General features: G+C 43.2%; 1 protein-coding gene across 1 annotated transcript in view; it reads right to left on the reverse strand.

Annotated features, from left to right (window-relative positions):
- The window catches only part of LOC124613370 (chondroitin sulfate proteoglycan 4), a 553,335-nt gene that overhangs the window by 147,228 nt on the left and 390,593 nt on the right, over window positions 1-15,514 (reverse strand). Inside the window, exon 12 of the mRNA XM_047142070.1 lies at window positions 7,640-7,751. Coding sequence (XP_046998026.1) covers window positions 7,640-7,751 — 112 coding nt within the window. The remainder of the gene's footprint in view (window positions 1-7,639; window positions 7,752-15,514) is intronic.

The following is a 15,514-nucleotide window of genomic DNA, read 5'->3' on the forward strand; positions in this document are numbered from 1 at the left end:
GCAAACGTCGTCGAACTGTTCGTGCAGATGGTTGTTGTCTTGCAAACGTCCCCATCTGTTGACTCAGGGATCGACACGTGGCTGGACGATCTGTTACAGCCATGCGGATAACATGCCTGTCATCTCGACTGCTAGTGATACGAGTCCGTTGGGATCCAGCACGGCGTTCCGTATTACCCTCCTGAACCCACCGATTCCATATTCTGCCAACAGTCATTGGATCTCGACCAATGCGAGCAACAGTGTCGCTGTACGATAAACCGCAATCGCGATAGGCTACAATCCGACCTTTATGAAAGTCGGAAACGTCGTGGTACTCATTTCTCCTTCTTACACGAGGCATGACAACAACGTTTCAGCAGGCAACGCCAGTCAACTGCTGTTTGTGTATGAGAAATCGGTTGGAAACTTTCCTCATGTCCACACGTTGTAGGTGTCGCCACCGGCGCCAACCTTGTGTGAAAGCTCTGAAATGCTAATCATTTGCATATCACAGCATCTTCTACCTGTCGGTTAAATTCCGCGTTCGTAGCAGATTTTCAAATATCAAGGCAACAGAATCTGTTCTAGCTTTCATAGCTCAAATTTTTCAAAAATTCGATGTGGAACACATTTCAAGGACAATGAATGCTCTTTTCTCTTGTAGTGAAACTGAACTTTGAAACGAAATAATTCGATTTCATAATGACGTTTCTTTAAACTCAGAATACTATGAAGATAGCTTTTCGAAATTAGCAAGTGTAAAAACCTACCCTAACATTATGAAAGGGGCATCGTAAGTTTTATCAGTTTTTGGATCAACTTACCTATGAGAGACAACAGCGTTTTCAACGATGAACACAGCTCAAATGGTTCAAAGCACTATGGGACTTAACGTCTGAGGTCATCAGTCCCCTAGAATTTAGAACTACTTAAACCTAACTAACCTAAGGACATCACACATCCATGCCCGAGGCAGGATTCGAACCTGCGATCGTAGCTATCTCAGACTGTATCGCCTAGAACCGCTCGGCCACACCAGCCGGCATGAACACAGTAAAACTGGATTATAATAAATTTGGCAATGATATGCAAAGCCAATTATCTCATCAAATGTTTTCACTGTTTATTTTATATATATATATATATATATATATATATATATATATATATATATATATATATATATATCATGTATAATATCTTGAAAATTGAGTAGTAGGGTTACAACTGTTCATGGAGAGAAAATTGTCTTTTATATATATATATATATATATATATATATATATATATATATATATATTGTAATTAAAATGTTTAATTTTGGCTACGGTATTGTTTTGTGCTTAAACGTTTGTAGTAGATATGAAGCCTAAAAAGTTTCAGCACCCCTGGTCTAGAGTGTCGCATTTCTCGACTACACACTCAGTTCCGTGACCAAAATGGACGACTAGAGGCTGTTTTCATGGCGCCGTACACGATCTTCTCGACACGAGGTGTCTTCAGCGTGTGTGCCGTGTTTATAGTATGGCTATTACCGGGATGCTTACGCACCAGCGGCGGTAACTTGATTACCGCAAAAGCGCGCGGCGAAGCCGTGAGTGCGCGCGCCCGATCCATTAGGTTAAGTGCGTCCTGCATAAGGTGGGCCAACGCACCGCCCTGCTGGCCACTCCGAACGCGTGGGTAATTAGTTACCCAGGGGGCCACGGGTAGGATGGGGTGAGAGGGCGGGGACAGGACAGGACAGTCTGACAAGGCTCCCTGTTCTCTCCCTACAGGTGTCCGCAGCGCGGCGGAAAAGAACCAAAGGCCGCTCTTTATTCGCTTCGTGTTTACGCCGAGCGAGCTGCCCCAACAAAGAACGCGAAGGGTTACAACGGTGTAGACAAACAGCTTTCTAAAGGGCACCCTCGCGGTGGAGGCTTCAGTTTGGACGCTAATATATAATGCCAAGGTTCTGACAATGATTATCAATTATCGCTGTAACTGAAAAATATCTTTGTAACGAAAGAACAGATTTTGAAATTAATGTCGCCCTTACGTGATAACCGTACTACTGTGCAGTGCCTTTACTTCTGCCGGTGTTATACTAAGAGATATTGTTTTCAAACACAGACGATGGAGGAAATCATCATCAGGAATTTCGCCGGCAGGAAGAAAAGACTTGAATGCGGACGTCTTCATTAGAACATGCGATAATGTTGTGGTTAAGTTTCAAATCCGTTACAAGCCTCGAGGGGTGGGAGGATGTGAAGCTGTTGGAGATTTGGTTTCTTAACTAGTCCCTAAATACTAATGTAGAGTAATGTGTAGTGTTCTGGTACGAAGTTTCTGTCCGCCCACGCTCATTCACAACATTGATAAAAACATGTCACTACTCATGTTCCCATAAAAAAACCACACACACACACACACACACACACACACACAGAGAGAGAGAGAGAGAGAGAGAGAGAGAGAGAGCAATGCAAACAAATGGGAACTCGCCTTCACAAAACGTGTCCTACGACAGATATTAAGGATTATCCCATTAGCTCCCATGTACACTGACAAATAAAAAATGACTATGCATTGTTTTGGAGATTTCATACTCTATATTCTCGGGATTGAACATCTGATTGGAAAGAATATAGTTATGACTTTTTTTATCATTTTCATCGCCATCAACTTCACGGGTTAGGCCAGCAGATCTTTTTCCTGCCCATCACTCCACCACCTTCTCGATCTTCCCAATCGTTCTTACTGGACCCATTACGAAACCATTTTTATTTCCAAATGGAATCACTGTTTTGCATGCTAACTTGTTGCATAATACACCAAATACGCCCACTGCAAAACAGCGAACAATTGAAGTTACTATGATGCAATATGCGTTCTATTGCCTTTAAATTAGATATGATTTAAGCTTTTTACATCAGTCCGAAGGGCAACAGCCTTGCCGCAGTGGATACACCGGTTCCCGTGACATCAGCGAAGTTAAGCGCTGTTGGGCGTGGCCGGCACTTGGATAGGTGACCATCCAGCTGCCATGCGATGATGCAATTCTTCGAGGTGCACTCAGCCTCGTGATGCGAATTGAGGTGCTACTCGAACGAATAGTGGCGGATTCGCTCAAGAATACCATCATAACGACCGGGAGAGCGGTGTGCTGACCCCACGCCCCTCCTATCTGCATCCTGCTCTGAGGATGACACGGCGGTCGGATGGTCCCGGTAGGCCACTCGTGGCCTGAAGACGGAATGCTATAGTATATCATTCAGATAAACTATTTTTGCAATGCATTACTAGTATATATGAATGTATTGAAGGTACGAGACTCCATTTTATACAGTAAAAACAGTCTGTTCCAAGGTCAGAAATTTATAATAACGAAAGAGATCATTTACAACGAAACTCGAATCATACTGTAAATATTGGAAGAATAATTATTTTGCCTTCTACATTTAATGGTTCTTTAAAAATATGTATAAAAATTATTATTAACTACATTGATCCACATGAATGCGGCAATTTCCGTCCAGAAATTTTTGCGCCAGTATTGAAGGTGAAATTGAAAGAATGCAGCAGTAACGAAACGCATCTTGGGTAAAATTCAGGTAATAAGTTATACAACTGAATGAAAAAAACAGTCCTTATTTTAATCACTTTGTGGAATCGATAAAGTACTAAACATTTGTGATATCTGTAAAGTCGTATCTTCAGAAATCTCAGATATTCAAATGCACTGTAAAGTATACGAATATGTTGCGAGATATATGATGCATGGATTGTATGGTGCACTTAATCATAAATCTTTGTGTAGGAGAGATGGCAAATGCATGTAAAGTTCCTAAAGATTTGTTTGAAATCAGACAACAATCAGTTAATGGATATCCATTGTACAGATAGCATGATAATGGCGTTAGCGTTAATGTCTGAGCACAAACCCTTGACAATGGTTACACTATACTATACAATCCATATTTACTTAATAAATTTGATTGTCATATGAATATTCAAGTTTGCACTACAGTGAAAGAGTTAAATATGCGAATCGTGGAAGAAGGGCAACAGACAGCTTCCATATCCAGATTTCCAAAAAGCATTTGACGCAGGGTCTACTGCAGACTGTTATTTAAGGTACGGTCATATAGAACAGGTTCCGAGACATGTGACTGGCTCAAAGACTTCGTAAGTCATACAAGCCGATACGTTGTCCTCGACGGCGAGTGTCATCGGAGACAAGGGAATCGCCAGGAATGCCACAGATAAGTGTTACAGCACCGGTGTTACCTTTTCGTTCAAGTAAATGATCTGTCGGCGAGGGTAAGCAGCAATCTTCGGTTGTTTGCTGGTGATACTGTGGTGTACGGCAAGGGGCCGTCGGTAAGTAACTGTATGAGGACACAAGAAGCCTTAGAAAAAAATTTCTAGTTGATGTGATAAGTGGCAGCTGACTCTGAATGTAGAAGAATGTAAGTTAATGCAGATGAGTAGGGAAAACAAACCAGTTGTGTTCGAATACAGCATAAGTAGTGGGCTTTTTGACACAGTCACGTTGATTAAATATCTAGGCATAACGTTGCAAAACGATTTGAAAAACAACGAGCACATAGGGGCAGTGGTGGTTAAGGCGACTGGCCGATTTCGGTTTATTGGGAGAATTTAGGAAAGTGTGGTTCATCTGTAAAGGAGACCGCATACGGGCCGCTACTGCGACCCACTCCTCTGTATCGCTAATTTGGGACGTGCGCCCGGTAGCATTGAAGGAAGACATCGAAGCAATTCAGAAGTGGGCATACATACATACAGTACATTAATCCTTGTTCCATAGATCATGAATACGACATTTCGTAATGATGTGGAACGAGTCACTTTAACGTAAGTTTTCTTTACACAAAATAATTAATTAATTAATTTTTTTTACTGTTACTACTTCATATCTAAGAATTCATCTATTGAGTAGAAGGAGTTTGCATTCAGAAATTCTTTTAATTTTCTTTTAAATGTTGGTTGGCTATGTGTCAGACTTTCAGTACTGTTTGCCAAATGACCAAAGATTATTGTGGCAGCATAGTTCACCCCTTTCTGTGCCAAAGTGAGATTTAATCCAGAATAGTGAATATCATCCTTTCTTCCAGTGTTGTAGCTATGCACTTCGCTGTTATTTTTGAAGTGGGATGGGTAATTAATGACAAATTTCATAAGTGAATATATGTATTGCGAAGGTACTGTGAATATCCCGAGTTCCTTACATAAATGTCTGCAAGGTGATTTTGGGTTGGCTCCAGCTTTTATTCTGATTACACGCTTTTGTGCAATGAATACTTTCTCTCTTAATGAGGACTTGCCCCAAAATATAATGTCATATGAAAGCAGTGAATGAAAATAGGCAAAGTAGGCTAATTTACAGATATGTTTAACACCAAAATTTGCAATAACCCTAATAGCATAAGTAGCTGAACCTAACCGTTTCAGCAGATCATCGATGTGTTTCTTCCAATTCAACTTCTCATCAATGCACACACCCAGAAATTTTGAGTATTCTACATTAGCAACAGACTTCCGTTCATAGTTTATATTTATCAATGGTGTTATGCCATTTACTATACAGAATTGTATAAACTTCGTTTTCTCAAAATTTAGTGAGAGTCCACCTGCAGAGCTGCTAGATTTGTTACCGGTAAGTACTTAAAACACACAAGTATTACGGAGATACTTTGGGAAGTCAGACGGAAATCCGTGGAGCGAAGGTGGCGTTCTTTTCGAGGAACGTTACTGCGTAAATTTAGAGAACACGCATCTGAAGCTGACTGCCGACCGATTGTTCTACCGCCAACCTACATTTCACTCGAGGGCAACGAAGATCAGATTAATCACGGTTCGTACGGAGGAATACAGACAGTCGTTTTCTCCTATCTACATTTACGAATGGAACAGGAAAGGAAATGACTAGTACATCTACATCTACATGATTACTCTGCAGTTCACATTTAAGTGCTTGGCAGAGGGTTCATCGAACCACAATCATACTATCCCTCCACCATTCCACTCCCCAACAGCGCGGGGGAAAAACGAACACCTAAACCTTTCTGTTCGAGCTCTGATTTCTCATATTTTATTTTGATGAACATTCCTACCTGTGTAGGTTGGGCTCAACAAAATATTTTCGCATTCGGAAGAAAAAGTTGGTGACTGAAATTTCGTAAGTAGATCTCGTCGCGACGAAAAACGTCTTTGCTTTAATGACTTCCATCCCAACTCGCATATCATATCTGCCACACTCTCTCCCCTATTACGTGATAATACAAAACGAGCTGCCCTTTTTTGAACCCTTTCGATGTCCTCCGTCAATCCCACCTGGTAAGGCTCCCACACCGCGCAGAAATTTTCTAACAGAGGACGAACGAGTGTAGTGTAAGCTGTCTCTTTAGTAGACTTGTTGCATCTTCTAAGTGTCCTGCCAATGAAACGCAACCTTTGGCTCGCCTTCCCCACAATATTATCTATGTGGTCTTTCCAACTGAATTTGTTTGTAATTTTAACACCGAGGTACTTAGTTGAATTGACAGCCTTGAGAATTGTACTATTTATCGAGTAACCGAATTCCAGCGTATTTCTTTTGGAACTCATGTGGATCACCTCACACTTTTCGTTATTTAGCGTCAACTGTCACCTGCCACACCATACAGATATCTTTTCTAAATGGTTTTGCAACTGATACTGGTCTTCGGATGACCTTACTAGACGGTAAATTACAGCATCATCTGCGAACAACCTAAGATAACTGCTCAGATTGTCACCCAGGTCATTTATATAGATCAGGAACTGCAGACGTCCCAGGACGGAATTACATTCTCCTGGAGACATATGACCTTAAGTTTACCTTCGATAAGGATAGAAGCTGAATAATGAATTACAATTTGTGCTACAGGTGGGACTTGCACCCAGGTCGCCTTCTTACTAGGCGGATGTGCTAACCACTACACCTCCGTAGCATCGTGACTACCACAGCTGCACAGACAATCCTAGTACAATGCCCTCCTGAAGTTTGTGTTAGGGAGGGCGCTAGAGTGTAGTAGTCTGTGCAGCTGTGGTGGCACCAGTGCTATGGTGTTATGGTGGTTAGCACTTCTGCCTAGCAGGTAGGAGACCTGTGTTCAAGCGCCAGCTGTGGTACAAATTTTAATTCATTCTTCAGCTTCTAATCTTACCGAAGATAAACTGAGGTTTTACGAAGTCTTTTCTCAAGGTGCCTGGCTGGAGTGTAGCACTGTATGGAAATGAAATGTGAACGGTAAGTAGTTTAGACAAGAAAGGAGTAGAAGCTTTTTAATCGTGGGGCTACAGAAGATTAGGAGACCGAGTAAGTAATCGTGACGTACTGAATGTAATCGGCGAGAAAAGAGTTCTGTGGCACAGCTTGACTAAAAGAAGGAATTGTTTTGTAGGAAATATACTTGGGCACGAAGAAATCGTCAGTTTGGTAATTGAGGGAAGTATGAGAGGAAACCAAGGCTGAACACGATGAGTAGGTACAAATGGATGTAGGCTGCATTAGTTATTCAAAGATGGAGAGCGTTGCGCAGGGTAGAGTAGTGTGAAGAGATACACCAGTCTTTGGACTGAAGACGGCAACAACAACAGATTGAGCGCGCGTCGTACGCAGAGCACTGACCTGGAGGCGCTCCAGCGTGGCGCGGACCTCCGCTCGCGTCTTGACGGACGGCACGTGCACCAGTGAGAGGGAGCCCATCAGCGGCTCGCAGCCCGGCGCAGTCACGCGGAACCTGGACACACAGAGACAGCACAGCTCTGAGACGCTGCCCACTACTCTTGAGCGGATGTATTGCAGAATCACAAGCATTCCTTTACAACTGACCCCCCCCCCCCCCCCCGGTCGACCCACAGATTTACTGGTAAGATGGTCCAGTGAACAGCCCATCAAAAACTGAAAGATCAAGCGTGAAAACAGGAAGAAGGTGTACTGCAGTGTGAAAAAGAATCTAAATATAATCGGTGAACGGTCCAAGCTAAAGATGTGCACCATCAAGCAAACTTCAATAGTCACGGCATCGTGGTTTTGTGGCCATGGTGTTGAACTGCGCTGCGGAAATTTTTTTTCAGAAAATTATGAATTAGCCATCCGCTATGAATGAGATTTTCACTCTACAACGGTGTGTGCGCCGATATGAAACTTCCTGGCAGATTAAAGCTGTGCGCGGGACAGAGACTCAAACTCGGGACCTTTGCCTTGCGGGAAAGTGCTCTAAGTTTTTTTTTACCTGATTTTGTTCGTTGTTGTTCGTCGCGGACGTCCCAGTTTACAGTTGAACCGTTCACTCAGTTCTTTTGTTACAGAGGGCAGCTACCCCTCTGACGGAACACCCTCAGGTAGTGCCGGCTAACCATCTGAACTACCCAAATACGAGTCACGCCCCGTCCTCAGAGCAAGTAGAGCACTTGCAGGCGAAAGGCAAAGGTTCGAGTCTCGGTCCGGCACACAGTTTTAATCTGCCAGGAAGTTTCATGCCTGTCCTTTTACTGATGTGTCCGTTCGCTGTATTCAAATTTGTGTCTGTATCGTGGTGCAATGTCCGTTTGGAACTGCGAGGATTAAGTAAGGGGAATCCAGACGTACGTAGCTCCAATTCGTTTTACACAAGTACCACGTGTTAGGAATCTTACGTCCCGTTCTAGAAGCCCGTGGTGTAATGTCCGTTTGGAATATTGATGTTTAAGGAAGGGGAATCCAGTCGTACGTTGCTCCAATTCGTTTTACACAAGTACCACGTGTTAAGACTCTTACGTCCCGTTCTGGAAGTTCTGACTCTTGAATTCCTTTTTCGTAACACAGATCACACCTGTTCATTTGATGTTTTCATTTCTGTGAGAGGTCTATATGGGGCATTTCGACTGCGTTACTATTAATTACATTTACTTGTGACGGTAATATATTCTCACACAATTTCACATATTCTGTAACCAACGTATGGTATGGAAACTGCCAAGACTAGAGAAGGAGAAGAGACACGTCAATGACTGGATGGAAAGTACATAATTTGGTGTAGAAAAAATGGGGTACAAGGAAGATTTGAACATTGTTGTCCCGCTTTGCCGTCCAACACCGTGGCCACATAACCACGATGCAGTGGCTCATTCCCTTCGCTCGATGCTGCACGTTTTCAGCTTGGATCGCTCACTGTTTCTGTTTTGGTCGTTCTTTCATATTTTTTCATATTTCAGTAGGCCATCTTCCTGTTTTCATGCTTGATCTGTGTTTTTTATTGACGGGCTATCCACTGGGACAAAAAAAAAGGTTCAAATGGCTCTCAGCACTATGGGACTTAACTTCTGAGGTCATCAGTCCCCTAGAACTTAGAACTACGTAAACCTAAGTAACCTAAGGACATCACACACATCCATGCCCGACGCAGGATTCGAATCTGCACCGTAGCGATCGCGCGGTTCCAGATTGTAGCGCCTAGAACCTCTCGGCCACTCCGGCCGGCTCCACTGGGACATTTTACCACTAAAACTGACGGGAGAAGGGGCGGGGGCGGGGGTGCGGGTGGGGTGCGACGGGAAGTTTCCCTTGTAAGAAGAAAGGATGAAATCCTGGCCCAGCCGTAGTGATTCGTGATCCCTGTGTCTTTGCTCTAGTAAAGGATGTGGCATATTTATAGCATTACCGTTGTTCAGTTCCATTCTGTTTCCAGCGACTACTTTGTCAGCGAAACGTCAAACTCTGACCTTCCCACGCTTACATTAAATTAATTTTGACGTTTCAGGGAGGTGTGTGGGAGTAGGCCTGGGTGCAGCTGCCAATCTGACAGTTTCACGAGCTTCACGTATCTGAACTGACGGAAATGCCAAACGTTACGCAGTGTGCATGTAACATGAGAGTCACTTGTCGATTTGCGATTTCGTTTCATCTCTGTTACAATTACGCAATAGTTAATTACGTGAGCTTGGTACATTTTACTGGGAGACGAAATTATTCGAGTTCTCCCCAGAAGCGAGTGGGTCTGTGGCTTGGCAGAATGTTTTCTCATGGTGTCTTAAGAACTCTTGAATTACAGCCAATTTTCGCGAAAATGGTACTGTTTCCCAAAATGGTTATTGTGGACAGTTCCTGGCACTGATTCGCTTGTCACAGGCACACTACCACCTAGTGTTGGAGGGCTGAAATTGGCCTTTGAACTCTCACGTCGAAAAGGAGCCGCCTGCTGGTGCCTCCTTGGCATCAGAAAGCTCGTACTTTCCTTCTAAAATTACGGACTGTCCAATCCAGAGTCACGTCTCCACCACAATAAGCGGCGCAGATGGTGTTGAATAATGGAGAGAGACTGTTCAAAACCAGTGCAAACCACGTGAATCGTAATAATGCTTTTTGCTAAGTTTCATTGGAAAGTTTATGCTCTTTTCCCCTGTTTTTAAGTCGAAAAATGAACATACTACTTCGTCAGACTGGCAGCAGCATGCAGTCTCCCCTCCGAGTGAAGCTCGGGATTTTCGTGCAGTTCATGAGGGAACTTGGATTCGAGAGGCTTCCCTTCTCGGCTGTCGTCTGGTTCTGGCGCCCTGTTGCTGTACTTAGAGAATTTAAGTTTCACTCAGGCAGTACAAGCCTTCTTTTAAGAAGCTCTCATTTAAAGCATCTTGAAATCCCATATATATTCTCATTTTTGCCAGCTGCTCTAATGTGAAAGTCTTACTCATTTTTGATTAAATAAACGTGATCCTACGGAGTTCACAGTCATGTTATTTTAGTTTGCTACAATTTTCGGAACATTGCTCTGCATTATTCGCTGTAAATTGTCCTCTTCATTAGATTAAATAAAAGTTCTGCATTCTCGATCCTACTTACGTAAGGAGATCCTAAAATTCTTACAACAATCCTATGATTAGGTGACCCTTAAATAATAGATATAAGGATCCGCATTTCTATGACATTTCCTTTATTGTGTCGAGTTTCTATTGTTGGCAGTGAGAAGGCACTATTTTTAAAGATAAAAGATATAAAGTGGTGTATCGAATGTTAAAAATTCATATGTTTTACTGTAGGAGAACTTGACGGATAAGCTATTCAGCCTTACTTCGAAATATTTCTGGTCTGTTAATTATGTCACTATTTGTGTTACTTGTGTCATATGTCCCGTGTAGGAACATTCTGCATTTCTCACATTTAATTTTTGCAGGCACTAAATCAGAAACTTACATTTGAAAGATGTCTTCTTCACAACACTAGCAGTGTAATTTTCGAACAAGTTGACCGAACACTACAGAACTGATATTTCAGTGTTTTCATACCTGTGAGACATGCTGATTAAAATTTCATATTTATGCGAACTTATTTTCAGACAGAAGAACCATTCGCACAAATGAAGAATGGTGAGTGTAGGTGATGGCTGTTGGCTATGCTGATCGTTGCTGGAACTTTTCAGGTGGAGATCGCCACAGAGCACGTCCAAATGACGTACACGAGCAGCTTACTTCCTCCTTTCGCACTTCGCGAGAGGTAGGATCTTTCGCTTGAGGGATACGGTGGCACTGCGAAGGAGTTTGTGAGAGTAGTGCAGAGAGATACCTGCGCGAAGATGGTTTTCTTGACATTCTGCTGAGCCCATAGCTATGCCAATTAAAATCAAACTGTCACATACCAACCTACCTTAGATCTCCGGCTAACCTATTGACTGCAGAACGAGCGATAACAAGCTGGACTACAGTGAGACAAAAACAGGAGCGGCTTCCAGAAACACTACACCAATAGATCGTAGGGCAAGTCAACTGTCTATGACGGATGACAACAGTTGGCATCTCGGTAGATGTTACAGTCCCACGAACAATAGAGAACAGTTTACTACAATTCGTGCTTCGCGTCGTTTTCCGCTGATGCCATAGCACATGTAACATAGATTTGCCTGACGTGAGCGGAAATCAGCTGGGACATTGAGTGGCATTCTGTAGAGTTCAGTGTTCAGTTTCGCTTGTGTAACGTTTTGTGAACGGTCATGCGAGTCAGTGTCTCTCGAGGTCAATACCTTACACTGATGTCGATGATAGTTATCAGTTCTGATTGGAATTAATGTTAAATGATTTAACACCCGTTATATGGTGAACATCTCAGTGAACTTTGATAAATATTGAACACATCCTTCAATGACGCTTTCAGCCAGTGTAGAGGGTGGTTATAATTACACTTCCGCTAGCTGAGCCAGTGTAGACGGAAAAAACATTTACCGTCTGGGTACCCATCTTCAGAGGACTGATGTTCAGACTGTGTGCTGCAGTATTTGCCGTTAGGGTTGAAACACCTGCATTAGAGTGGTAGACAGGCGACATGGGTGTGGACAAGGTGAGCAGGCATTTACTCCTAAAGCTGTTTTATCGCAAGAACAATAACAGTGATGTTACTCTTCGCGAGTATCGACGCATTAAAGAAATACGAAGACGTCTTCTTTCTGCAACCGGTTTGAAGAACGTAATTTGGGAGTTCGAATTAACTGTAGATTTACGAATTGCTCTTGGGTTAGGTCGAAGGGAAACTGCGCCACAAATTGTTGAAGAAATCACTGTTGGCATGAGTGAGAATGCTCGACGGAATGTGCAATCTTCAAGCAGCGGACGAGTTGAACATCCGCAGTGTACCGTTCGTTCGGGAAGCAATAGAACAAACTGTAGTGCGTTCCCAGGCTATCATGGATGCAGATGACCGTCACACTTACCAACGTACGCAATCTGAAACGTAAACATGGGATGCAATTAACAAACATTACCATCCCCCGTGGAAATTACAAAGTTTTTTTTCAACGGTTTACTCAGTGTTTCTCTTTCGCATGCCCTTACAAACGTTTCCACAATGTTTCATTGTCTTACGGTCACTCGTTTCTCGCGGGAAACCTATTGAAATGTAACTATAACCACTCTGTATTTTGTCTAGGTTGTATTGTTGGGAAGGTGGACGACGAATAGTTCTGGAACACACTGCGAAAGAGTTTGTGAGAGTAGTGCAGAGTGATACCTGAGGGAAGATGGTTTCTGTTGACATTTCTGCGGCGCCCAAAGCTATGCCAATTAAATTCAAACAGTCACATACCAACCTACCTTAGATCTCCGGCTACACTATTGATCAGTGTGTCATCACAGTTACCGCTTCGTATACTTCAGCAGGAGCTCCAGACTTTACGGAAGTGTCACTGCGCAGAAGTGTTTCAACGCTCTTGAAGAAAGGGAGGTATATGTTTACCCTACGTCACATAGAAGGCTGGAACCACGCGACTGCCTAAGTCTGTTACGTCGTCTTCTTCTTCTGTATTCGGTTGGAATCAACGCTTCCGTTACATTAACAGAAATTTTTTGGGAGTGAGTCAAAAGACTACCGTGGGACTACCGACGCACTTTAAATGCGAATGAACGTCATTATCTGTGTTCCGCAAGCCACCGTACGGTATGTAGTGGAAGGTAGTCCTGCTACCACTAAAATTTGTTTCAATTTTTAATTCACGAGTCGGTGAACCTCAGTTTGGGCTCTTATTTCTCTAATTTCCTCACTATGGTTGTTCTCTGAATACATCTGTGAGAAAAAGTTTTCTCATTATGACCATTCCGCGAGGTCCGTGCGAGAGGAATTAATAAGTTGCCTAGATCTTCTTGGAAAGGAAGCCCCAGAAATTTTAACTTTACACCTGTTTGTGATGCACGACCTGTGTCCTGTAGTGTCTGCCTTTGATGTTTGTACATCTCTGTAACGCTCTGGAGTTTACGAAAGGACCCATTTACGAAACGCGCTGCTCTTCTTTGTATTTTATATGTTTCTCTGCTCAGATCGATGACAAATACTCAATAATCGGATGAGCGAGGCTTTTTTTATGTCTCTTCTTTTGTGGGTGCATTGCGTTTGCTTAGTATTCAGCCAATGAATTTCAGCATGGCGTCTGCTCTTCCTACAACAGGTTTTATATGGTCGCTCCACTTCAGACAACTCCATACAGGTATCCTTAGAGTTTGGTGTGACATGCCGCCATTAGTGTATATGCACACAATTGGATCGTTAGACTTATTTATGTGCAGTGCATTATGCACGTTCAAGCTCAAGTATCTCATCCCACATAAAGGTTCAAAAATGGTTCAAATGGCTTTGAGCACTATGCGACTTAACTTCTGAGGTCATCAGCCGACTAGAACTTAGAACTAATTAAACCTAACTAACCTAAGGACATCACACACATCCATGTCCGAGGCAGGATTCGAACCTGCGACCGTAGCGGTCGCGCGGTTCCAGACTATAGCGCCTAGAATCGCTCGGCCACACCGGCCGGCCCACATCAAGGACCGATCCTATAATTCTTCCTGCATTTCGCTATATATATCGTCCATCCTGCATATCACTATGTATAAAATATGATGAAAAGCATTTGGACACCTATTAGTGGACGTTAATATTGGGTATGGTTGACACTTCGCTTTTATGTCGGGTATCAATGAGATGTCTAAATGCCTTTGGAGGAATGGCAACCCGTACGTTCTCAATAGCTGAAAGCTGAGAAGATAGATATGTTGGATTCTGGGGTTTCGTGCGAAGTCGACGTTCTAACTCGTTCCAAAGGCGTTCCGTTCCGTGCAGTTGTAACTCGGGGCACTCTGTCGATAGACTCACAGATGCTGCTTCGCGACAGTGAGCACCGTCAAGTTAATAAAATCACTTTTCCAAATTGCTCCTCTACTGTACGCAGTAAACAATGCTTCATCATTCCTTGTATCCACATGTTGCATTATTGTAAGCGCGAGGAGAGTATCACATCCTAATCACGAAAAACACACCCATACCGTAACAACACCTCCTCCGTATTTCACGGCAGGAATTCACCAAACGAATAGCCTTCCATCCGATTGCCATGAGGTATAGTGAGACTCTTCACTCTAAAAACCTCGTTTCCAGTCATCAAGGACCCACTAATATCGTACTTTATACCACCTGCAGCGTCGCTTAGCACTGACTACAAAAATGTGTAGCTTATGGGAGGCTCGCAGATCACTATTCCCCATTAACACTCTACGCACCGTCCTTGTGCAAACTGGCTGGGGGTCGAACTCTGGAACACACTAATTATTCCGTCCGCTGATTTCATGCAGCTTTTTATAACCTCTCCATGCAGTACTCGATGGTCCCTGTCCATTAGTACATGACGTCTGCTTGATCTTGGTGTAGCTATTGTTGTTCCTTCACAATCACATCACAGACAGTCGACCTGGGCAGCTTTGGATGGGTTGAAACGCCCCTCACGGATCTCGTAAGTGTACTGTCATATCGCTGGCTGAGTTGTGGAGTATCTTTGCGGGCAGCCGCGTCGGCAGAGTCGAGTGCGGGACACGGAACTGGTGTGTTTTGTTGTGGGTAGCTCTGCATGTAAGAAGCTTTGTTAGTATTCAGGTTGAAGTGTTGCTACAAGTGCTGTTACAGTAAAGTGATGGAATATGGAAGTGATTCAGAGGAAAGTGCGTCAAGAAGTAATAAAAAAATGAGCAGTGTCGCCGATAACGTATTTGTGTA

The sequence above is a fragment of the Schistocerca americana genome, chromosome 4 (genome assembly GCF_021461395.2).
Source record: "Schistocerca americana isolate TAMUIC-IGC-003095 chromosome 4, iqSchAmer2.1, whole genome shotgun sequence".
NCBI classification, from domain to species: Eukaryota; Metazoa; Arthropoda; class Insecta; order Orthoptera; family Acrididae; genus Schistocerca; species Schistocerca americana.